At 47.0% G+C, this 23,926-nt stretch overlaps 2 protein-coding genes across 7 annotated transcripts in view; both read left to right on the top strand.

Annotated features, from left to right (window-relative positions):
• Window positions 1–18,285, top strand: part of PGAP4 (post-GPI attachment to proteins GalNAc transferase 4) — a 27,252-nt gene extending 8,967 nt beyond the window's left edge. For 4 of the 5 annotated variants that reach the window (XM_048851170.2, XM_048851172.2, XM_075128865.1 and 1 more), the window contains exons 2-3: window positions 2,107–3,491; window positions 18,173–18,285. In XM_048851170.2, coding sequence (XP_048707127.2) covers window positions 2,232–3,419 — 1,188 coding nt within the window. In that variant the 5' untranslated portion in view covers window positions 2,107–2,231 and the 3' untranslated portion in view covers window positions 3,420–3,491; window positions 18,173–18,285. Of the gene's footprint in view, window positions 1–33; window positions 222–2,106; window positions 3,492–18,172 lie in introns of those variants that run through there. The other variant, XM_048851173.2, reaches the window with a different exon arrangement.
• On the top strand, window positions 18,173–23,926 carry ALDOB (aldolase, fructose-bisphosphate B). Of its 2 annotated transcripts, none has more exons than XM_048851169.2 (8): window positions 18,173–18,294; window positions 18,584–18,808; window positions 19,386–19,440; window positions 20,457–20,617; window positions 20,877–20,960; window positions 21,606–21,780; window positions 22,342–22,541; window positions 23,380–23,926. In XM_048851169.2, exons 1-8 carry the CDS (start codon window positions 18,283–18,285, stop codon window positions 23,473–23,475), a joined length of 1,008 nt encoding a protein of 335 aa, XP_048707126.1. In that variant the 5' UTR covers window positions 18,173–18,282; the 3' UTR covers window positions 23,476–23,926. The 2 variants fall into 2 exon arrangements, with proteins under 2 accessions (XP_048707126.1, XP_048707125.2); XM_048851168.2 differs by having other exon boundaries at window positions 18,179–18,294; window positions 18,597–18,808.

The raw sequence follows: 23,926 nt of genomic DNA, 5'->3' as shown, positions 1-23,926 counted from the left end.
GCAGATTAAGCACTCCACAGCCAGAAGCTTCTGGAATTGGGTATGGATGGTAGCATTGAGTCTGCTCCTATAGGTTCCCTGTTGCTGGGGTCAGACTCCATGAGGGCAGGCAGTCAGGGCACCTGCTGTACAAAGGGCCAACATGTGCCCTGTGTGAGTTGGGAGAAGCTGAGCCCAGGAGCAGGAAGCAGGCTGTTGTCCCTAACTCAAGCATTTTGCAGGTTAGTGATACTGTTACCTTCTAACAGGGAAGCCTGGGCAATGCTAATTATAGCCAGGGGAAATTGGGAGGAAAAAAATAACAACTTCCGTTTTAATTGTACTGTACGCTTCGAATGTTTTGATTTTAGCCAAACTGGTCCAGTTACATTGTCTCAGCTAGTGTGATTCACCAACTTTTCTTTAAATGTAGTAATGGGGAAAGAGTCACTTCTATTTTACTATTCTCAGTGTTGTATTTTCTTGTAACAGGGTTTTCTTTAAATCTAAATATGTAACTGAGCAGTTGGTTAATCCGTCAGCTGACTGGCTAGCAGTGATTTCAGCAGAGGAAGAGTCTGTCCGGATTCCAACTGAAGATTCCTACAAGCTAGGGGAGGGATGATGTTGTTTTAGACTCAGCAGACTGTATAGATTTGGTGATTAAAGACTCTGAGATTTAGGTGAACTAAACCTAAGATTTGGGGAACTTTCAGTTTCTTCTCACTGTGTTTCTGTGGGGACTGAAGATTTTAATTTTTCTTTATTTATGTTTATGTATAAATGAAGGCAATATATGTAGATTGTAAAATAGGCATGTTATGCTGTAAAATTAGATTATTTGTTTATCATAAGATTTTATAAAGTTATTTAAATTCATTTCTTAGTTCCTTTAGGGCCTTGAATGTGGGGAGGTTGACGCTGTGCAATCCTTGCTGAAAATCCTTAGAGATTCTGGGTCTCCAGCTACTTTCCTATGGGAGTTGGGTATTTTTAGGCACTGGAGAAGGGCAATGAAGTGGACTATAGCCCACCCAAAGGTTACACTAACTGTGTAAACCAGGTGCATTAAGACTGTTAGGAGTGGGCTAGTGGCAGCCCAGAAGAGTGGGGCAGAGTAGATGGACATGGCAAAGACTAATTTTTAGGAAGTTAGAGGGGGTTGATTAGTTCAGCTTTGAATTCAAATGTTTAATTAACTCTTAATTCTGAATCTGAGTTAACTGCTCAATCAGAAGATACATCCAGTTGCTCCTGAATATACTGAGTCTTTGTCTATCCTCGCACTTTTGTCGGTAAAATTTTTGCCAGTCTGGGTGTGAAAAAATACCCCCTGACCAACATACGTTTCACCAACAGAAGTGCTGGTGTGCACAGCACTATATTGGCGGGAGTTGCTCTCCTGCTGACATAGCTGCCACCACCCATTGGGGTGGTTTAATTATGCCAATGGGAGAGCTCTCTCCTGCCAGTGTAGAGCGGCTCCATGGGAGACCTTACACTGGCCAGCTGCAGCGGTACAGCTGTGCATCTATAAGGTCTGTAATGTAGACACAGCTTGAGAGGCTTGATCTGCCTCTTTAACGTGGTCCAGAAAGAGGGAGCAACTTGGGAGTAGGGGATCGGAATTGCTTTATTTAATAGAAGGAGAGGGGGGTTAATAATGCATTCTTCCACTGAGTCTGAGTTGTCTACTTAGATTGCAAGCTTTTTGAGACAGACACAGGTGTATGTACATCACCCAATAAAGTAGGGTCCCAATCTCAGTTATGATAATATCAGTATCATCATAATAATGGTACTAACAAGATCAGAGTCCCCAGCAATCTCATGGGACTCTCTGACCATTGTGCATGATGTAGTAGCCTCAATGAACTCAGCGACTCAGGATGGAACCCTGGACTCCTTCATAAGTCCTTCTATTATTTCTTATACTGTCCCAGTACGGGACCCACTGAGCATGATGCCCAAGGACCTTTTCCCACTGCTGCTTCCGTGGCATGGCATTCATTTCCCCATGAGCACGTCACAAATTTTTGCTTTCACCAGAATGTTCGGTCTGGAAGGTCTTCCTTTGATACTGGTGGATTTGTGCATATTTTTAAATGTTTCCTTCTTTCCCTGTAGGTTGGCTGCATTGGTTGGGCCTCACTCGTGTTGCACCACTGATGGCTTGCTACTCAGAGCAGAAGCAGAGGAGTGAATGAATTGGGGCATGAGCACAGGGAGGCCACACCTTGTATCCAGCAGCCATGCTCCTCCAAGGACTGCGGCTCTATGGGAAGTGGTGCCGTTTTTCTCGCCCCATTACTCAGCTCCTTACCTTAACTGTGGTGACGTTTGGCGTGTTGGCTCCCTTGATTTGCCACCGGCTCCTCCACTCCTATTTTTACTTACGCCGCTGGCATCTGAACCCCATGAGCCAGGAGTTCCTGGAGCAGAACCAGGAGGATGGCCAGGCCGCCCTCCGTTACTTCGAGGACCTGCGGACTCCTAACTCCTCAGAGATCTCAAGCGACAAGGCCCTCAGACCGTGGCTGCTCATCACTATCATCACCGTGCAGAGGCGGAACGAGTTCCACTACGTCCTGCAGGTGGCTTCCCGCTTCCACCGCCTCCTCCAGCAGTGTGGCCCTCGCTGCCGGAGCCACCAGATCTTTCTCTGTAACGTGGAGCAGGAGCCAGGCAGCCACCAGGACGCCAGGCTGTTGGGTACCTTCTTTGCAATGGTCAGCCGCTACAAAAACTGGGAGGACCCCAATGCCTCAGTGAACCAGTTTGAGAAGGAGAAGCGGGACTATGCCTTCTGCCTGGAGCAATCGCTGTTGGCCTACAGTCCAGAGTACGTCCTTCTGGTGGAAGACGATGCTGTTCCCGAAGAGGAGATATTCCCTGTCCTGCAGCACCTGCTGTTGGCACGGCTCTCAAAGCCACACCTCAAAGATGCCCTCTACCTGAAGCTGTACCATCCCGAGCGGCTTCAGCGCTATATCAACCCGGAGCCCATGAGGATCCTGGAGTGGCTCGGCCTGGGCATGTTTCTGGGCCCTCTGCTGAGCTTTGTGTACTCCTGGGTGTCCGGCCGCCCAAGCCTTACCTGGCCCATTGTCCTGTTTTTTGCCTTGTACAGCATGGCACTAGCAGAACTGGTGGGGCGTCACTACTTGCTGGAGCTGCGCCGGCTGACTCCTGCACTCTACAACGTGGTGCCAGCCACTGAGTGCTGCACGCCTGCCATGCTGTTCTCCGCCCCTTCCGCCCGCCGTGTCTTAGGTTACCTTCAGGAGCTGCACTGCCGTCGGGGCTTCGCCAAGGACATTGCACTCTACTCGCTGTTGCGCACCAAGGGTGAGAAGGCCTATGTGGTGGAGCCCAATCTGATCATGCACGTGGGGATGTTTTCCAGCCTCAGGCCAAATGACAGCCCTAAGCTACTGTGACCCACCGAGAAATGCCTTTATGGAAAGGCTGGGAGGAGCCAAGGGAGCCTTGTCTGTGGACAGACATATCAGGTGTGACTTCAGATAGCATGCCAGTTGCAACTGTGCTCAGAACTACCGGCGCCACCTAGTGGAGGGAAAGGAACTTTAAAAAAAAAAAGTTTACTTAAACCTGTAGATGCATTATTTATTTTATAATGAAGTGAAAAGAGGGTGGAGGTTTTCAGGGAAGGGAAGGGTTTGCTACTATCCTTAGTCATTTTTGGGGGGGAGACCCCCCAATACACACACATATACACACACACTGGCCATTTGCACATGAATGTGCCTCCTACAGCAGTGTCCAAGAAACCAGTCTCTGGTATCACAGACCCAAGACAGTTTGGCTGTATCAGCTGTTGTTTGAGATCTCCTTTGTCTTTTTAGCTGCCCCATCCAACCCCCCCCACCACACACAAACACACACACACTCGTCCTTCCTCACCTACAATGGCCTTGTCTCAATTCCTTCCACACTAGTCAATGCCACTCCTGTGGTCACATATATCCCAGTCTCAAGGCACTGGAAATGCTAGCCAGCGTAAGTGCATCAGGCTCAAGCTGACCTAGGAGGAAGTATGGAGCTGGAGAATAGCCCCAGTTTCCCCCAACCTTCTCCACGTCTTACCCCAACGATCTGTTCATCTCTTCAAATAAAAACATGAAGAGACCTTTACAAGAGGCATGATGCATATAATGAGCCCCTTACCCCAGTTTCTGCACATGGTTCTGGGAACATGTTTCATGCTGCTTCAGCACCTCCGGGTCTTCTCCTTTGTGGATAACACACCTCTTCCCCCACAGCTCTCCTTTCACCTTGGAGCAGAGGAGCATTGCCAGCAGATTGAGGGAAGTGATTATTCCCCTCTATTCGGCACTGGTGAGGCCACATCTGGAGTATTAGGTCCAGTTTTGGGGCCCCCAATACAGAAAGGATGTGGACAAATTGGAGAGAGTCCAGCGGAGGGCAACGAAAATGATCAGGGGGCTGAGGCACATGATTTACAAGGAGAGGCTGAGGGAACTGGGCTTGTTTAGTCTGCAGAAGAGAAGAGTGAGGAGGCATTTGATAGCAGCCTTCAACTACCGGAAGGGGAGCTCCAAAGAGGATGGAGCTCGGCTGTTCTCAGTGCTGGCAGATGACAGAACAAGGAGCAATGGTCTCAAGTTGCAGTGGGGGAGGTCTAGGTTGGATATTAGGAAAAACTATGTCACTAGGAGGGTGGTGAAGCACTGGAATGGGTTGCCTAGGGAGGTGGTGGAATCTACATCCTTAGAGGTTTTTAAGGCCTGGCTTGACAAAGCCCTGGCTGGGATGATTTAGTTGGCGTTGGCCCTGCTTTGAGCAGGGGGTTGACTAAATGACCTCCTGAGGTCTCTTCCAACCCTAATCTTCTATGATTCTATGATCTGAAACACAAAGTCCATGTTCTTCCCCTTTGCTTCAGCTTCCCCAAACAACCTCCAGCTCGCCGTATGTGGCTTGGATTCGCTGGCCCACGCACATACTCTCTCACTCCCGCACAGCCTCACATCAGAACAACCTTTGAGATTGCACATACAGCTACCTCTCATAGGTGAGGAAGAGCAGATTCTCCATTTAGGCCCTGATCCTGTATCACCAGGAGCTCACTCATTAACTTTGAGTGCAAGCCCTTTAAACTGGCCCTAGATGGGTTGCCACCTATCCTGATTGTCCATGGATTCTACCTGCGACATCGAGAAGCTCCAGTTTGCCTTGGGCAGCCCAATGGATGATCCAGGATGATCATGCTTTGACATCATGTTATTTATAGGAAAGGCAAAGGAACAATTGCAGCAGCATGGTGTGTCAGTGCACTTATCTTGCCTCAACTTGCAGTTAGATATAGATGACAGCTGCAGAAGTCACAGTTCACTGCTCCTACCATGAATAGCTGGGCACGGTCAGATGAGCATGCTTCAGTAATGTGCCCTATTGAAGGGGCCACTCCTAAATAGACACGTTAAATAACTAATCTTCTGGTCCAACTGGTGGGGAGTTTGGATGGTTTCCAAGAGTTGGCTGTTTTCTAGCAGAACTGCTCTGTGTGCATTGAAAACCAAAACCACATGAGAAATAAGATCCTGGGGATTTGTTACAAATTCAAAAGTGCCTTTGAAAGGGTTTGTACCCTATGGTCCTGATCTACAGCCCATTGCAGTCAATGAGAGTCTTTTTATTGACTTTAGGGTGCTTTGGACCCGGCACTATATGAGGAGACCTACTCCCAGTTTTGAGAGGCACTGAGGTGAAACTGTGTGCAAATCGCAAATTTTCCTGGCTTCAGAATGAACCGAGTGAAACAGTTTGGGGGCAGAAAGACTTCCTCTTGCAGTTTTCTTTCTTTCATTTGTCAGAGCCTGGAACTCAGGGTAAAACTAGGGTTAGTAAGGGCAGCTGCGTGTCTGTGTGTGAACCCATGTGGACCAAAACCAAAGAGAATATTTGCACAAGCCCCGGAGGAAGTAAGTTTCACACAGTTCATTTTCAGGCCTTGAGGGGCAACTGACCTGTAAACTGCTCAGCACACAGGAGAGAGGCAGTCAGGCACAGGGTGTCACTAGAGCACAGAACAGTGCCTGCTCAAGTTGCTGAACATCATCTCTTGCTAGATCAGCTGGGATTCTTTCAGAGGATCACTCTGGTTTTCACAAGGGCATGGACTCTAAGAGCTGACAAAACACTATATTTTATTTTCACCTGATGAAAATTCCAAAGGTTCCACACAACAGTCACCGGCATCCCTCAGGACAGATGCTGAAACCTGTTCCCAGACTGAGTGCAGCTGGTATGGCTTCCCCGTGTCTCCCTCGCAGAGAGCCACACACAAATACCTTCTTGGTAGTGTTGTTCTTTGTCAGGTTGTAGAATTTGGGGGTCATTGTGAATTTATTCCACTAAGTGCCTGGGCACGTAGAGGGAAAGGTGACTATCTATTTATGCTGCCTCGACTGTTGAATGTTTCAGATGTGGGGTATTTTTTTTTTCTTCTTTGTTTTTTAATCTTTGTACTGTATGGATCCAGAACAACACCTCATTTTTTGGTGGTTGGTTGGTCATGTTAGTGCAAAAGAAAAGCCCACAGCAAGGGGTTACAAATTGTTTGGCTTAAAAAAGAGCGAGAGAAAGAACCAAGTGATGATGATCAGTTAATAAATGCTCTGGTGTGGGAAATGATTTATCATTTTGTCAGCATGTTACTTGTCTTCCTTACCACCTCTCCATTTGGATAGTGTCTCTGAAGCAATGCATTGCTCATTTGGTGCCTTCTCCAAAGCCCACAGCAGGAGTCTTTCTATTCACTTCAGGCCCACACACAATATATATTTCACGCGGATTCTCTTTATTAATCATTTTGAATTTTTTTTTTTAAATGCTTGGAAAGAGACCTTAAGTACTTATTTGGCCGTCCTCCCCATAACATGTGAGTGCCTCACTGATGGATTTTGTCCTCCCAACACCCCTGAGAGAGAGAAATATTGATCCCATTTTACAGCTAGGGAACCGAGGTACAAGATGATTAAGGGTCTGTCTGCACTCGGAGCTGGGGGTGTAATCCCCAGCTTGAGAAGACATACCGCCCTTAAAAAAACATACCGCCCATGCTAAAAAGAGAGCGTAGTTGCAGCAGTGTGAGTGGCATGCTGCCCCAAAGATGTACCCAGCCAAGCTGCTAGATATGTACTCGGGGTGGCAAGCCCATCCTGCTGGTTGTGCTGCCGCAGCTACGCTGTTTTTAGCATGCTGGCTCGACCAGAGCTAACGCAGGTATGTCTCCTTGAGCTGGAATTTACATCTCCAGCTCCAAGTGGAGACGTACCCTAAGTGACTTGGCCAAGGTCTGAGATGGTCTGTGGTGGAGAAGGGAACAGAACCCTGAGCCCCAGCCCAGTGTCTTGCCCCTCAGCCCAAAGGCACTCCTCCTCCCCTATGTCCTTCCATGTGCAGGGCACGTGTGTATGTTGATGCTGTGTGAGTGTGTCAGGGACATGTGTGTGAGAGGTTGTACTTGTGGGGAAGAATTTGTGGTTGTGTATAGGGAGGATATAGTTGGGCATATATGAGGAAAGGGGAGTGTGTGATAGTGGGCATATCAGAGGGTGTGTTTTGTGATTGTCAGTAAAGGGATAAAAGGACTGGGGCGGGGGACAGTGCAGTGCATGATTGTGTGTGTGAGTACAGGGGCCCTGTGATTGTGTGCAGGGATGTATGTGTTGAGGGCAAAGTTTGTGAAGGGTTTGTGTGTGTGTGTAGGTGGCTGTTGAAGAGAGCAGGGATTGTGGGGGAGTCTGTGCATACATGTGGGAGGGGAGTGTCTGCTAATGGGAAATTCTGTGTCTGTATTAGTGGGTATTGGCAACACTGGGGGCCATTTTGTGTTTGGGCCCAGTGCAGACTCCAAGAGCCTTCACCCTTGTGCCTTCCATGAAGGGCATGGGGCAACTGCTTTCCCTCCTAGTGCCTCTTTGGTGTAAGTAATCCACAAGCAGGTGGCTTAGAGGCCAGGGTGAGGGCCTCTCCCCTTCTGCACATGCTGGTGGAACTGGCCAAATGCAGAGAGGAGTGTACTGTGCAGGGATGGTGCAGCAAGCCAATTCCCTCTGTAGAGCAGGAGATCTGGGATCCACGGTGCCGGCTGGTGCACCTGCTGACAAGAGGCAAACCCCACATGTCAGGGAGATGGACAGTTTTGCCAGGAGGCTGCCCTGATTGCTGTGGAGCCAGGACTGCGGCAGAATTCTCATAACACTGATTAAAGGCCAGTGTTTCTGAGATGAGGACTGTGGGATGGGGTGGGGAAACAGACTACTTAAACCACTTTCCTGATTAGATAGCGACAAACCAGCTGGACTTTGAGATGGTTGAGCAAGACTCTAAGGCATAGAAAACAGCCAGATGGCAGCTCTCCCCAGCGTGAAAGGAGAGATGAAAGGTGAACAGTCACGCATGAATACTAATCTACATCAGATCGCACTTTAACCCCACCATGCACAGAGCACCCTCTCTGTGCTTTGTCAGTCCTGTGTTTCCACGTGCACATACATACACGCTCACACACACTTCCACCAATCAGTATATTTCCAGTTCCGTTTCAGTCACTTTATGGACATAACCAGGCATACAAGCGTTGCCACGGCTAGGGACAGGCTTTACGCTGCAGACTGGGTTTTAATCTAACTTTGCCCATTTCTGATGTGGTGGCAGATTGTGAAATGGTGTGAGGCAACTTCAGACATCACGTTCCTTTCCCCCAAAGTTAGGGCACAGTTTTCCTTCCTTGCATCATCATCAATCTTTATTTAAATACTTATATTAGGGTAGGACGTAAAGGCCTCAATCAGTATTTGAGGTTGGGAAGCTCAGATTGAGCGAGATCTTGGAAGTTTTTTGCTCCAACAGGGGGCATATGTCACTTCCTGGTTTGAACTAGAGTAAATGGGGGATTCTCTGTAACTTGAAGTCTTTAAATCAAGATTTGAGGATGTTAGTATTAGTAACTCAGCCAGAAGTTAGAGGTTTAGTACAGGAGTGGGTGGGTGAAGTTCTTTGGCCTGCAATCATGATGGTCCCTTCTGGACTTAAAGTCTGTTTGCTAGAAGCTGGGAATGGGTGACAGGGGATGGATCATTTGATGATTACCTGTTCTATTCATTCCCTCTGGAGCACCTGGCATTGGCCACTGTCAGAAGATGGAGCTTTGGTCTGATCCAGTATGGACGGCTAGATAGACCTTTGGTCTGACCCAGTATGGATGGCTAGATAGACCTTTGGTCTGACCCAGTATGGACGATCTTAGGAGTATCAGGGACATGTTGGGCTGGGCCCTGTAGAAAAACACACACACAGTCCCTGACCCAAAGAATTTAAAATAATCCTAAATGGTGGTTCTTCAAACGGTTGCAGACGTGTGTTCCACTGAGGTGTGTATGTGCCATGCACACCAAAGCCGGAGAACTTTACCTAGCAGTACCCGTGCACACCTGAGTGGAATAAACATCTCAAAGAACAAAAGTTATGGTGCAAGTAACCGACTTTTTATCATCATTGGGCCAAATCCTCAGCTGGCTCTTACCTATCAACGAGCACACTAGCTTTCTAGAGTTTGCTCTAGCCTCTACACTTTTCCCATTATGGCTGTTTGCGTCATAGCTCTCGATTTTAATGTGGCTGGGGCTTAGTGCGATATCACGTAGGAATGCTTGCTCACTCCCAATCCTGTCTGGAAGACCACTCTCTCTAGGACTGGAAGTAGGGTTGCTAGGTGTCTTGTTTTTGACCGGAATGCCTGGTCGAAAAGGGACCCTGGTGGCTCCAGTCAGCACTGCTGAGTGGGCCGTTAGAAGTCCAGTTGGTGCAGCAGGGATAAGGCAGCTTCCCTGCCTGCCGTGGCTTTGCTCGGCTCCCGGAAGCAGCAGCATGTCCCTCCTCTGGCTCCCACGCATAGGAGCAGCCAGGGGGCTCCATACGTTGCCCCCGCCCCAAGTGCTGGTTCCGCAGCACCCATTGGCTGGGAACCGCGACCACCCATGCCGCTGCCTCAGCCCTGATCCCCCTCCTGCCCTCCGAACCCCTCGGTCCCTACCCGGAGCACGCTCCTGCACCCCCCCAGAGCTCTCTCCTGCACCCCAAATCCCTCATTTCTGGCCCCACCCCAGAGCTGCACCCCCAGCCAGAGCCCTCACCCACTCCCGCACCCCGGGCCCCTGAGCCAGCCTGGTGAAAATGAGCAAGAGCGTGAGTGTGGGGAGAGCGAATGACAGAGGGAGTGTGTGTGTGGGGGGCTTTGAAGAAGGGGCGGGGCAGGAGACGGGGCAAGGGTGTTCAGTTTTGTGTCAACCCTAACTGGAAGCAGAATTGAGTCTCCATATTTAGTCACTTTCAGAGTATTTTTAAAATTCTTCCTGGCTGCTCAGAGACACTTCTGGGCCTGTAATTCCTGTAGTGCTAGATATCAGCCCAGAAGGAGTTGCATGGTAGGTGACATCAAATTCTTCAGAAAAACAAAACCTTTCAAAAAATGCACATTGGGCGATGGGATGTTACACTGTGTTTTCAAAAATACCCAGCAAGACTTTTAGGAATTCTGCCCAGAGTTGTTGTCCTTCTGCCCAACTTCTTTCAAGGGCCCCTGTCATATCACTTCCTCATCATGTGGGGAACGATACACCCTGGAGCACGGCTGAGCTTTCAAAAGGATCAGGAGAAACAAGGTTCCAAGCTGGGTTTTCTCTGGGGCATTCAAAGGAGCAGGACAAATTTGAAAGGAGCATGTTGGTATGGTAACTACCCCTGTCCTGCTTACCCCCACCAGATCCCTTTAATAAGGCTTGTCATGATAAATATCGGTTGTTACTATATAGGATCACAGCAGTTAGAGGTGAAGAACAGTTAATTAGATCACTGAGTCCATCTCTCTGGAAGGGATGGAGTCCCCAGGTGAGAGATGTATCAAATAATGAAACAGATACCACAAGGCAGTTAGGGTTTTCTGGCCATAGATATTCACCACAATTGCTATACATCCATGTTATTCTGCAAACAGGCTTATCAGGAAGGAAGTAAAAAGTGAAAGGAAGAAATAACAGACCACATCCTCAGCTAGGGCGAATCACTGTAACTCCAATGACTTTCATGGAGCTATGTTTATTTACACCAGCTGAGGGTTTGGCCCTGTATTAGCTCTAATTGTGCATTTGCCATGGTCCAAGTCTCACACCATAAGGGGTGGAGAAGCTCAGTGTGGGAGGGTGCTGGCCTCATGAAGGTGCCCTCCTTTGATAAGAAGCCACAATTCCTTCAACAAGTGTCTGGCAGCTGCTGCTCACCTGAAGGTTATGACACATGCCATAAAAAACAGACAGAGAACGTCAGTGGCCAAGCAAACATTGCATTGTTCAGTTAAAACAAGCTCTAACGTCCAAGGCTACTATGTGTGCCATTGCTAAGAGTATGACGTTGGCTTAATGCAGTCCCTGTACTATATGTGTCCAACCCCACTGTGGTGGGCTACCTAGAATATGAAAAGCCTAAGGAAAAAATCAGCCTTGTCTATTGTGATTTGACAAACTGAAAATATCAGCAGTATGAGCATATATGCCCTGGAAGCCACGTACAGAGAATTCATTTGTTTTTCACAGTGAATAGTATGCACCACATAAGCCTAATCTGAGGGTTTAAGTGTTGAATAGGTCTTGTGCTCACCTGTCCTCCTCGGGTGAATTTCACCCCACAAACAGAATTCCAATTTGCACACTGCAATGCACTGAAGCAATTTGTGACTGCATTCTGCTGCACTATTACCAGAGACTGACTCTATTACTAAGATTGCAAACTGAGCTTCATCACTTTGCAAGCCATATACAAAATCCAAGGGAACACATGGGCCCTGGCCCCAAGGGACCAAATCAGAGGGTTGCAATGCCATGGAGCTATGCTGATTTACACCAGCTAAGGATCTGGCCCTAAAATGCAAGCTCTAGCCAGGTTCACTGTAAGCATGTTCCAGTGTAGGTCTTGCAATAATTTGTTCTATGTCTTGAAAGGGACAAGGAAGCTGTTGAACTGATCTGTCAAAAGAATCTTTACGGAATTTGTCATTCTCACTTGGAAAGAAACAAAACTATAATTCTTCCAAGCCGGTATATGAGAGAGAGAATAAATCTGATTGGCTGGGCAGATTTATGGTCCTTCAGCCAATCAGAGGTGTTGCATAGAGACACCACCTCAAACAGCCTGAAGAGGAGGGAGAAAAAAAAATATTGGTGAGAAAGTTATAAAAAGCTTGGGAGTTGGGAGATTGGACCTATTTGGCCGCAGCTACCTTAGAAGGAACTTTTAGCAGAGAAGGAGAAACTGTCCTCAAACAGTGAGTGATAATCAACTACTGATTCATTTCTGATCTGAATGTGGGGGGAGGAGAGAATATGTATCTTTTCTGTAAATGTGTGGATTTTGCTTTGTCAGGAACGGCTTGTAAAACTATGCCATCGCTAGCCAAATCAGGAAAGAAACGTGTTCATTCTTAGTTTTTCTTTTTTCTGCAGTGATCTCTCTCATCTATCTTCTATAAATGTAATAAGCCCCATTTGATGAAATTGCTAACTATTTTGGCTTAAATTTGTAACAAAGAACACCTGGAAGAAGCGAATGCGAACACATAATCCTCATCTGTAATTCAGGAGACTGGATCAATAGCCTGTGTGTTTGTCTCTGTGTCATTTTCTGCTACTTTGTTTAAATGGTGATTCGTGTAAGTGCATGTGGGAAGATCTGGGCTGTAGCTGCAGAATGCAATCTTCTTTTTATTCCTTGCATGCACATTGCACAGTCAGGGATGATGAAGCGTTGCAACCTGCATTCAGTGTTTAATTCCTCTGAAGTATTATAGCAGTAGTGCTGGTGAGACTGGCTTTGACAAGGGGACATAGGATAGTCTTGAAAGAAGGCTACATGAAAAGAGATAACAGAAGCTGTTGGCAGAAATATTCCACTGTACTAGCAGTGGAGTTGGACCCCTTTGAATACAGAGGATGAGAACAGTCATCTTCAGTAAATTGCTCAGAGCTACGGAACATGAATAGGCTCGTTGGCAGCTGCGGACCCCTCCATCATCCCCAAGCCAGCACCCTCAACCTCCTAATTCACCAAAACACCAACACTGCCCCTGCTAGCATCCCAAGGACTAGAGCTCTCGAGGGGACCTGCCAGAACTTTCCATCTACTCCAGGGAAAAGTGCCAACTGCCAGCATGGCAGAACCCTCCCACAATCCCTCAGTCCTACCACTACCCACCAGGGCATGGCACCACCGCAGTCACCACCAAGAAGAAGAAACTATCCTCAGCACCTGAAAACGAGTGCTCTAACCCACCTGTCTTCCAGCTGCTGGAATAGTCCCGTATATGACCCAGCCACTCCCTAGACCTCAGGACACCTGTTTCCCTGTGCCCGTCACCAAAAAGGAGACGCAGCAGCATTGAGCGGAATGCAGAGCAGTGTCCATTCCCTTCTGCAGCCATAATCTCTGCTGGCCAGTGGAGACACGTGCCCTATACCCTCCCACCCACTTTGGAGGGGACAATGTGACCTTAGCTAGTCTGGTGCAAGGGCCACTTGATGCCTGCCCCCAAAGCAAAGGATAAGATGGGGGAAAGTTCCTCGCTCCCTCTCCTCTCCCCTACAACACCCACACATATTTAGCAGTCTGTCAGCAAAACCTTACCTTACAAGTTGCTATAAGAAAAGCCATGGTGCATGTATGCCCACTACCTGCACACAGGTGCAGAAAACCAAACAGCTGGCAATCAGGTTTTTTAGGGAATTGGGAGGTCTGATCTTCCAGCCACTTGAGAGAACTTGGACAAAAACACCATCTTCATCATAAGTGCTTGCTCATTTTCCTAAGGCAGTGGCAGTCTGAATCCTTCATCTAGGCATTCTTCCAGATCTGAGGCATTTTGCTACATTACACTCCCCACTCCTTTTCTGTGCACAAAGGGGAAACTTCCTCTTCTGTAAGACACACAGAAAGGATCCCTTACAAACCTTCCTCCTCTGACACTTGGCAGAGGGGACCCACCCCCTAATCTACATTCTTTACATCTACAGTTTTGTCTTTGCGCCTGTAGGACAGTGCAGTATATATACTCGCCACCATCAAAGCCACATGAGATGCTGATTGGCACTGTGATGGCTTTTCTCTCTCTAGCAGTTATTTTAGTTTTGTAAACATGGCTGTTGATTTAACGTTCAGCATGTATGCTTGTATGTGTAAAATTCAGTGCTTTAAACTATTTCTGGATAATGTTCCCGTTCACGGCATGGTAGGACAGTGCCCTGGCTTTCTGTCTTATGAGCACCAGAATGAATGTAAGTACAAGATTGCAGTACAAGAGAGGAAAAGGGAGCCCCTGCATGGCTTCACGCTCCTCATTTCCTGTAGTCATGAACGGTTAATTCCTCACTTGTTCCTCTAACAGCCACCTCTCTGTCCCTCATGCACTCTTGAGTGTGCGTGTTACTTTCTCTCTTCCTTCACATCTGTTTTGGGCCAACCAGCCTTTTTAATTCTAAATGCATTTCCGAAAGGGCAATTTGCCTTGTATTCTACACCAATGCTTCTTTGTTTCTTCTCTTAGAGGTTCTTACTTATTTTCTTTGCCATACTTTCAGGCAATTCCCTTCCTCATTTCCCCAGGAATGAGAGGATTTTCCCCGCTTTTGTTTAGGAGGAATAATTTTTCTCAAGTCAATAGAATAATACAAGTATTAAGCATTTTAGAGCAGTTTGCATCTTCCAAGTTTAACATGTCACTCTCTGTACATGATCCACAGAGAATGCAGATCTATTGCAGGTCTCATTGGGGAAGCCTGGTTCCATAGCTCAAGCAACTCCTGCGTTTAGCTCTAGCGGTCCCCAATTAAATCCTTTTTGTTGGCCAAGATGCCAGCCATTGCACAAGCACTTATTACTTTTGTTTCCATTATGCAAAAGGTTAAATTTTCCATCCCAGTGTTCCCAACAGACAGCTGAACCAGAAATCAGACTCAGGTCTTGTACTTTTTGCCTGTTTGTTATGAGCCACATTTTAAAACCCTCACCCACGTCCAATGGTACACATTCAGCTTTTACTCATTCAAATCACTTTCACACACTTTAAGCACTACCATTTCTGTGCACAATGGTAGAATTCACTCACACAGATCTACTTGCACATGATTTGTGCATACAAATGGGGTTTTGAGTGTGTAAATGTGCATGTACACAAGTGCTGAAGAATTGTGCTCACAAGTAATTGTGCAGACAAAGCTGCATACACCCAGAGAGGGCCAAGTGGTCAACATGTTCCCTGCACATTTGACATATTTTATATAAAGGAGAGATAAAAGACAATCATGAACACCTGTGCCAATTGCATCCCCTCTTTTCTGCTGTCCAGAACCCAGATGTTATAACACAACTGGTTTCTCCAATGGGCAAATGATATTCTAAACCTGACACTGAAAGTATGTAAGAAACAAAGTACTGAGGGTAATAGCCAAGGGAAAGGCATAAAGAAAGAACAGATGTTTCTAACCCGCTCTGAAGTGCAACATGCTAACACCACTGAAATTCTTCCCCAGGTTCCCTCTCCCATCCCCATGTGCGCCTGCACTTTAGTCCATTCTGTTGTAATATTAACTGAATGCAATGTTTGTGCTGATGTCTGTGACAATATTTCCCTTCTGCATTGCACCACTGTGCCTACTGGGGAAAGGTCTAAATTCCAGCACAGCAATATTGACTTTCATTGCTGTGTTTTTCTGGGCCAGCTGCCTCTCTGCAGGGACTGGGTTAGACAAACAGCCCTGTTTGTTTAAAGCACCAGCAGAGCTTGCTGGAAAGCTCTGCAGAACATTCTGTTTAGCTACCACGCTGCATCTGATTTTGTGCATTTTCTGTGTTTTTCTTCCTTTGTTGTTGCTCTTCCTCCCCTCTATCTGTTTTGTGAACAATTACAATAAACAGAAAAACAACACTCATGGGCCAGAAGCTGAAACTCAAAAGTGAGATTCTGATTGGCCGGTGGTGTATGTGTTATGTTATCACTCTCAAATTTTCCCAGCTAAAGGGTCATCACTAAGCAGGTATACAGGGCACCTAGAAATCACCATGCCTTGGTCTAACTTCCAGCAAAACCACCATCCCATACTGTGATTCACAGCTGTCTCCCACACAACTGCTGTGCACCACAGAGAGCTAACTACTCACTTGTTACATCATCTCATTGCCACTCTTAACAGGTAGATTCCATCTACTGTATCACAGATTTCCTTGCCATACGCACTGGGTGTAGATATTTGTCCTGACCCTTTTCCAAGACCTCAGAAAATAGTGGAGAAAAAAAATCTAAATATATCTTTTTCTCTGGGAGGATTCTACAGTGTCCTGTAGTAAGGGTCCAGAACACAAAGGACCAGCTTGTACAACCCTTACATTAGGGAACACTTAAAGTGAATGTGACTGCTCGTGTGAATTACTGCTTGTTGACCTGAGTAAGGGTGCCCCAGATTGGCCCTAAGACTTACAGTAATGCTACTGAAGTGTTTTGAGCTAGTATTCATCAGTGCTAGCTCTTGTTTAGGCCGTATTATAGGATACCAAGCGCATGCTAAAAGCTGGTCTGCACAGAGTCCCATTGAAGACAGTGGAGTTCAAGGATTGGTGCCTAAGCATGTAAATTAGAGAATTAAATGGGACGCGACATGTCTAATGGGTAGATGCAAGCAGTTCCACTCACCACAATAGCATCCTCTGTCATCATGTCATGGCATTGCAGGAGTCTTCACTTCTTGCATCCCCTGTTGATCGCTTCCCTGAACCTGCAATGGCCTGTTTGTGCCCACGACTTAGCCCTTCAAAGTCATGTCTAGTTTGGACCCCCTCTGGGGTAACAAGAGATCCTTTCACCCCTCGCAGGCTACTCCCTAACCCATCCTCTGGGCTCACACCTCAGCCCCATCCTGTGCTCAGTAATCCTTGTGTTGATGCTTCTAGATCCCCCTCCTTGGGGCTGATGAGGGAGCACAGAGACACTTTCTGCTCTGGGTTCCAGCTGTGTTAAAATGGGCTGTTCCTTCTAGAGGTGTAATCCTAATCTGCACCATTGCCCTGCCAGCCTGGCTCTATAACCCCACCCCAACCGCTCTAACTCTGGCCCCATGCTGTGGCAGGCAAGGCATTGTGGTGTACTCAGCACCACTACACCATTCACATGTGCTGCTGTTTCCCTGGCTACTTCCTACCTCTGAGCCCCTAGTGTTGTTTCCCAGTAAGCTGTGGTTAACACAGCCTCTCCTTTGGTTCCCAGGCTTCTCCCTAGGTCTTTCCTGGAACCAATCCCCGTAGCAAACCTCGTTGCCTACTCTGTCCCCATATCTACTGTAGTGACACCATCAGAGGACCCAACCACATCAGCACACCATCAGAGGCTCATTCACCTGTACGTCTACTAATGTTATTTATGCCATCAAGTGCCCACAATGCCCCTCTGCCATGTACATTGGCCAAACCGGACAGTCCCTACGTAAAAGAATAAATGGACACAAATCGGACATCAGGAAATGTAACATACAAAAGCCAGTGGGAGAACACTTCAGTCTTCCTGGACATTCTATAACAGATTTGAAAGTAGCTATACTTGAACAAAAAAACTTCAGAAACAGACTTCAAAGAGAAACAGCAGAACTAAACTTCATTTGCAAATTTAACACCATTCATTTGGGCTTGAATAGGGACTTGGAGTGGCTGGCTCATTACAGAAGCAGCTTTGCCTCTCCTGGAATTGACACCTCCTCCTCTATTGTTGGGAGTGGACTACATCCACCCTGATCAAATTGGCCCTGTCAACACTGGTTCTCCACTTGTGAGGTAACTCCCTTCTCTTCATGTGTCAGTATATTTATGTCTGCATCTGTAATTTTCATTCCATGCATCTGAAGAAGTGGGGTTTTTACCCACGAAAGCTTATGCTCAAATAAATCTGTTAGTCTTTCAGGTGCCACCGGACTCCTTGAAGAATATTGAGAACCTCACTCCCACCAGAAGGAGATACATGAGATTGTTGTGTCTATATCCAATCAATGTGATTTTACAAACACTATCCACAACAGACCTCAGTATGAAACAATGGGTGTCTCTGTGTCTTCTCCAGAATAGCCATCATGACCCACCAGTTTCCAGCGCTGACTCCAGAGCAGAAGAAGGCTCTGTCTGACATAGCACAGCGGATTGTGGCTCCAGGAAAGGGGATCCTGGCTGCGGATGAGTCTGTGGGTGAGTTGAACAGTTATTGATATTTCTTAGTGACCTTCAAGCCATTTTGCTTTTCAAATAATTTGAGATCCCAGGCAGGAGTCAATCAATCTCCATCTTTCTTCAGGAGCAAGTGGTCCATCAGGGCAGGGTTGGTGTCCGTAGACAGAACTATGAGGGCATGGGCTGAGGAGAGAAGCCCAGGTCTGCACAGGCACAGAAGGCCTAATTCTAAGTTACACCATCCTTGCAATTATACAAGATAAGTGAAAGGACAATCATTCCCAATATCATGTTCTCTGACCTTCAGCCCCTCTTGCTAGGTACTATGGGGAGCAGACTGCAGAGGATCAAGGTAGAGAACACAGAGGAAAATCGCCGTGCCTTCCGAGAGATCCTCTTTTCTTCGGATGCCTCCATCAATCAGAGCATTGGGGGCGTGATCTTTTTCCATGAGACCCTCTATCAGAAGGACAGCAGTGGAAAGCCATTCCCAGATGTCATCAAAGACAAAGGCATTGTGGTGGGAATAAAGGTGAATCTCTCCAAGGGCCCTGCTGGCACAATAGCCCCAGAGCCCTTCCCAGTGTGAACTGTGCCCAGGCAGGGATCTCGCTGACAAGCAATGCTCTTTTGTCATTCTGGCACCATTCTCTGCATTACCGCTGCAGCCAGTGCTCCTGTACTATTAGCCAAGGCACAGCTAAAGCCACTGATCCTGACCTGTTTTATCCAGCAAATCCCACCACCCCCTAGAGCTCTTGCTTCACCCTTCCATCCCCTTGTCCTCAAGGCTCTTGATTCCATCCTCTCCAGTGACTCTCCCCAACTCCTCGAGTTCTGGGGTTGTTCCCACCAACAATTCTGCTTCCCACTCCCAATGCTTTGTTTGTTCATTGTCATGCATTGTTCTCTCCTGCAATTTCCCCATTCCCCAGCGCTTGTTTTCTGTCTCTTCCAGTGACTCTGCCCACCGAGCTCCTGCACCATTTGTCACAGTGACTCCTGCTGATGAAGGCTGAGGAGTCTATACTAGCTCTGGGTTACAGTAGCAGAAATTATACTGATCTGTTAATTGTTAACACGTCTTCCTTTCCATGTACCTCCCGTAGCTTGATAAAGGAACAGCCCCGCTGGCAGGAACTAATGGAGAAACCACCATTCAAGGTGAGACATTTCCTCTAAACCATGAAGAATGGGGTTGCATTTCCTGACAAGGAGAGATTTAAATGACTGGAGTATTTAGGGCTCAGCTATGGTTCTTAAAGTGAAAGCCATGTGGGGCGGGGAGAAGCAGGTGCACTATACAAGCAGCAGTAGCTGAAAGTATTGTGCTTGCAGAGGGCAGGAGCAAAAGAGTACCTCCAAAGGCACAGGAGGGTGTGGGGGGGGGCATGTGCTCACTGGCACCCCTTGCTCCCCTCTTACACACTTAGGCATAATGCACTCCACCACCACCACAGGCCTCCAGATACCAGCCAGCATGCAGAGAGCAGCCTCCCCCCGCCCAGAAACATCCCTTTTGGCTTGATGAGCGCTGCCAGCAGCACCAGGGGCTGCAAGGTAATAAGTAGGCAGAAGGGTAGTAAGTTACAAGAACTCTGTCTTGCTTCAAGGCATAAAACTGATCACCAGCTGGGATCAGAAAGGGTTTATCCCTTCACCCCCCACAAGTTAACATTACAGGGTTGTTCATGTGTATTTTGGGGGGTGAAATTAGATGGGACTAGTGGTCCTCTGAGGTATCAGGTTTTACATAGTCAGAATCAGGAGATCAGATTTTATGTACTAATCCTCTGACCTTGTGCAGCAGTTCCTGTTTCCAACACTATGGGTCCTGCATAGAGGCTTTGCTAACCATAGGTTATACCCAGAGGCTTTGCTAACCATAGGTTATACCCAGGGTTTCCCTAGTTACCATCCTAGCTCTGTCCATTTAAGGAACCCCATTCTTTAAGGGCCATACTGCGAGCAGCTACTGCATTGGGCATGTAGTCTGCACAGGGACCACACAATAGCAGTCTCCATGAGAAGAAGGTAGGAGCCACAGGCCACCTCCACCCCCGCACTCGCTCTGCATCCCCACCTCCACAGGGTTGCGTAGAGGACACAAAGTTCAGCCCCGGCCACATAAATCTGGAGGCTCTAACTAAGGCACCTTCCTTTCCCTTTAATACTTGTAGGGCTGGATGGGCTCGCTGAGCGCTGCGCCCAGTATAAGAAGGATGGCGCTGATTTTGGCAAGTGGCGTGCTGTGCTGAAGATCACAGAAACAACTCCCTCCACTCTAGCCATCCAGGAGAATGCCAACACACTGGCACGCTATGCCAGCATCTGCCAGCAGGTATAAACTCTCAATGTGTGTGTGAAATAGTTCCCTCCCTTCCTGTGATGTGGGAATAAGTGGTGTCCTTTCCTACTCTTTTTTGAAATAGTTCCCATGTGTTTGAGAGGAGGCTTCTTTGTCTGTCATGCTGAGAGAGTCTGTTGGTATCTTCTCTTTTCCGGTAGTTCTCTTTGCTTTACTACCCCTTTCTCAGGTTATCCCTGATAGGGCAGTCTCTTGTCCAGACCTCCACTGACTTCTGTTTTTCCATTCTTAGCATGGGTTGGTGCCCATTGTAGAACCGGAGGTCCTACCCGATGGAGAGCATGACCTCCAGCGCTGTCAGTATGTTACAGAGAAGGTAAGATTCTTACCTACCAGACGTTTTCATCAATCAGCATAATAATAATAACAATACTTAGCTCTTAAACAGAGCTTTATATCCATAAGTCTCAAAGCACTTTCTTTTCTTCATTTTACAGATGGAGGGTAGGGTGGGGGATGGAAGGAGGCACTGAAAGGTTGAGCAAGTTGCCTAAGGTCACACAGTAAGTAGGTGGCAGAGGTGGGAATAGTGCCCTAGCCACGAGGCTACCCTGTTTCCTCGCTGAGAAGGGCTCACCCTTCTAAGAGAAGAGGTATCATCCATGTTTCCACTACCATTCCATATTTTGTAACTTTCCCATTCCAGAGCAAGGTAGGTTTGAGGGGCTAAAGCCAAGAATTCCATAACTATGGAGAATGAATTTCTCTATCATCCCAGGGGACAAATATTTCTCCATAGCAGGTTTGGAGGGCTTGTTGGTAAAGTGATGGAAGGAGGGTTGAAGCCTAGCCTGGATAAAACATGGACAGTGAATTCCACTCTCACCCCAGATATAGGTTGTCCCTCTACAGCAGGTTTGCAGACCTGGATCCCACTGGTGAATCAGTATGGGAGTGAAGCCAAGCATTGAGCGAACATGAATAAGCATTGAACGATCCTCCTGTTCTCATTGTTTCCCAGGTCCTGGCTACTGTCTACAAAGCCCTGAATGATCATCATGTCTACCTGGAAGGAACACTGCTGAAACCGAATATGGTGACTGCTGGGCATTCCTGCCCCAAGAAGTACACCCCTCAGGAGGTAGCCATGGCAACAGTCACTGCCCTCGATCGCACTGTTCCTGCTGCTGTTCCTGGTAACTCATTATTATCCATTGCTTCTCCATGCAGACACAAGGATCATCCATCCAAGTGACTCAAACGCTTATTAGGGTTGCTTGTAGGACCTATCGTGATTTGAAACCATCAAGTCTCATGTACTGAGGTGCAGTAAGACCTGAGTGGGAGGGGTCAGTCCACCATGTCTCCCTTGTTGAGTCTCCCTTTATGTGTCTCCATTTGCTTCCATTTAATGACCTGTTCTGTTCCCAAGGGGCTGGGTTGTGTGGTTGTTGCACTGGTAGATTTTAAGAGAATTTGTTGCATCTCCAGTTATGGACAGAACAGCAGACACCAGTGGTAGATTTGACTGGGCATCATATGTAATTTCACTGAGGACTGATAGGATACAGTATCTATGGATATACAGTTGACCTAATTCTCTTCAGTCTCACCGAAATGCCTTCCCTGGGAAAACAGTGATTTGTGATTCTTTATGTTCCTGCTGCCTCCACTACAAGATTCTGCTTCATCTCAGGACATCAGAGTGAATCAGTGGTCTCTAAACTTTTAAGTCTTCTTTTTTTTCCCTCCTGCAGGAATCTGCTTCCTGTCTGGAGGCCAAAGTGAAGAGGAAGCTTCTCTCAACCTCAGTGCCATCAACCAGTGTTCTTTGCCCAAACCCTGGAAGCTGACATTCTCATATGGACGGGCTCTGCAGGCATCAGCACTTGCTGCTTGGGCTGGCAAACCTGAGAACAAGAAGGCTACGCAGGAGGCATTTTGCAAACGGGCACAGGTATGGGACCTTCACTTCATTATCATGACTGAGCAGACTCCAGACCTTCCAGTTCTAAGTCCAGATCTTTAAAAGAACCATCACCCTACTTCAGAGAGATACTGCACAACACATTGTGTGATAAATGGGGACATGTTCCCCAAGTTCTAAAGATGCCTGTTGCTTTGATCCATCCTTGTGTTTCATGCTCATCCAAGGATGTTTCTTTCTTGAGTTTGGTTCTTGGCTGACAGCCCCACATACAAGTCTAACACAGGAAACTGCTGTGCAAACTTCCCCTCAAAGCCCCAATAATAGTCCTCAAATCTACTCTGCAGACATCTGTAAGCATAAGTGGGTGATTTATTCTTAGGGTGACCACATATCCCGATTGTATAGGGACAGTCCTGATTTTGGGAGCTTTTTCTTCTATAGGCACCTATTTCCCCCCACCCCCGTCCTGATTTTTTACACTTGCTATCTGGTCACTCTATTTATTCTCCTTACCCAATCAATCTTTGGTTTCTTTGCTGAGACTGTCAACTAGGATGCTAATTAAAGGTAATTTCTGTGGACATGTTTACAATATGGGTAAAGTTGTCTGAGATGGTTAGCTCATTTTATATAGGCCTACAGATAGCTATCAGATGCAATAACTTTTGATCATTACCATTCTGCCTTAGAAGTATAACAGTCTTTATCTTATCTGTTTCCTAAATTCTCCAATCCCCCTCGTAAATTTTATTTGGGAATTCACAGAAGCACTCCTTATTTCCCTGCGTTCTTTACTTCTCCCTGTTTTTTTTTTTTTTACTCTCTCCTCTGGGTAACTGTTTCTCCCTCCTTTTTGTTTTTTCAGATTAACGGGTTAGCATCCAAAGGACAATATATTGTCTCTGGGAAGAGTGATGGAGCTGCGAAACAGTCCCTTTTCACTGCCAGCTACACATATTAGGGTGTGGGATTATACTACCACCCTGTCCCTCTAGGGGGACTGAAAAAGGAAAAATCCTAACTCTGTAAAGGAACCTGGAAATCATGTGGGTTCAAACTATGGGCTCAACCGCACACTTTAATCCTAAAATGTAGGGAGAAAATCACCTAATCTTATCCAAGAAAATGGTACCTGTTTTACAGACTTAGCCCCTACTGCCATTGATAATTTACCAAATCGGTCTCTCCCCCTGAAAGGGTGGTTTTTTACTTTGTACCCTAGAAACATGGGAATGCGGGCATCAATTTTCATCCTATGCCATCAATTTTCTCTGTTCACTAGCAAATAAAGCACAGGCCCCCTCCAAAACCACACTCTGCAGCTGGAGAGAGCACACTGGACTCCTGTATTACACATTCTAGATATTGGTTTCAATCTATGGGCTGTGAATAAAGCATCTGCAACTGTGAAA

The sequence above is a fragment of the Caretta caretta genome, chromosome 5 (genome assembly GCF_965140235.1).
Source record: "Caretta caretta isolate rCarCar2 chromosome 5, rCarCar1.hap1, whole genome shotgun sequence".
NCBI classification, from domain to species: Eukaryota; Metazoa; Chordata; order Testudines; family Cheloniidae; genus Caretta; species Caretta caretta.
This window is presented reverse-complemented; position numbering and strand designations above follow the sequence as displayed.

Excerpts from the sequence above, each read along its gene's own strand:
- ALDOB (XM_048851168.2), top strand. The coding sequence starts at position 18,183 with ATGACCCACCAGTTTCCAGCGCTGACTCCAGAGCAGAAGAAGGCTCTG. Across the intron at positions 18,809-19,385 it reads GCATTGTGGTGGGAATAAAG|CTTGATAAAGGAACAGCCCC; the intron begins GTGAATCTCTCC and ends TACCTCCCGTAG. Across the intron at positions 22,542-23,379 it reads CATTTTGCAAACGGGCACAG|ATTAACGGGTTAGCATCCAA; the intron begins GTATGGGACCTT and ends TTGTTTTTTCAG.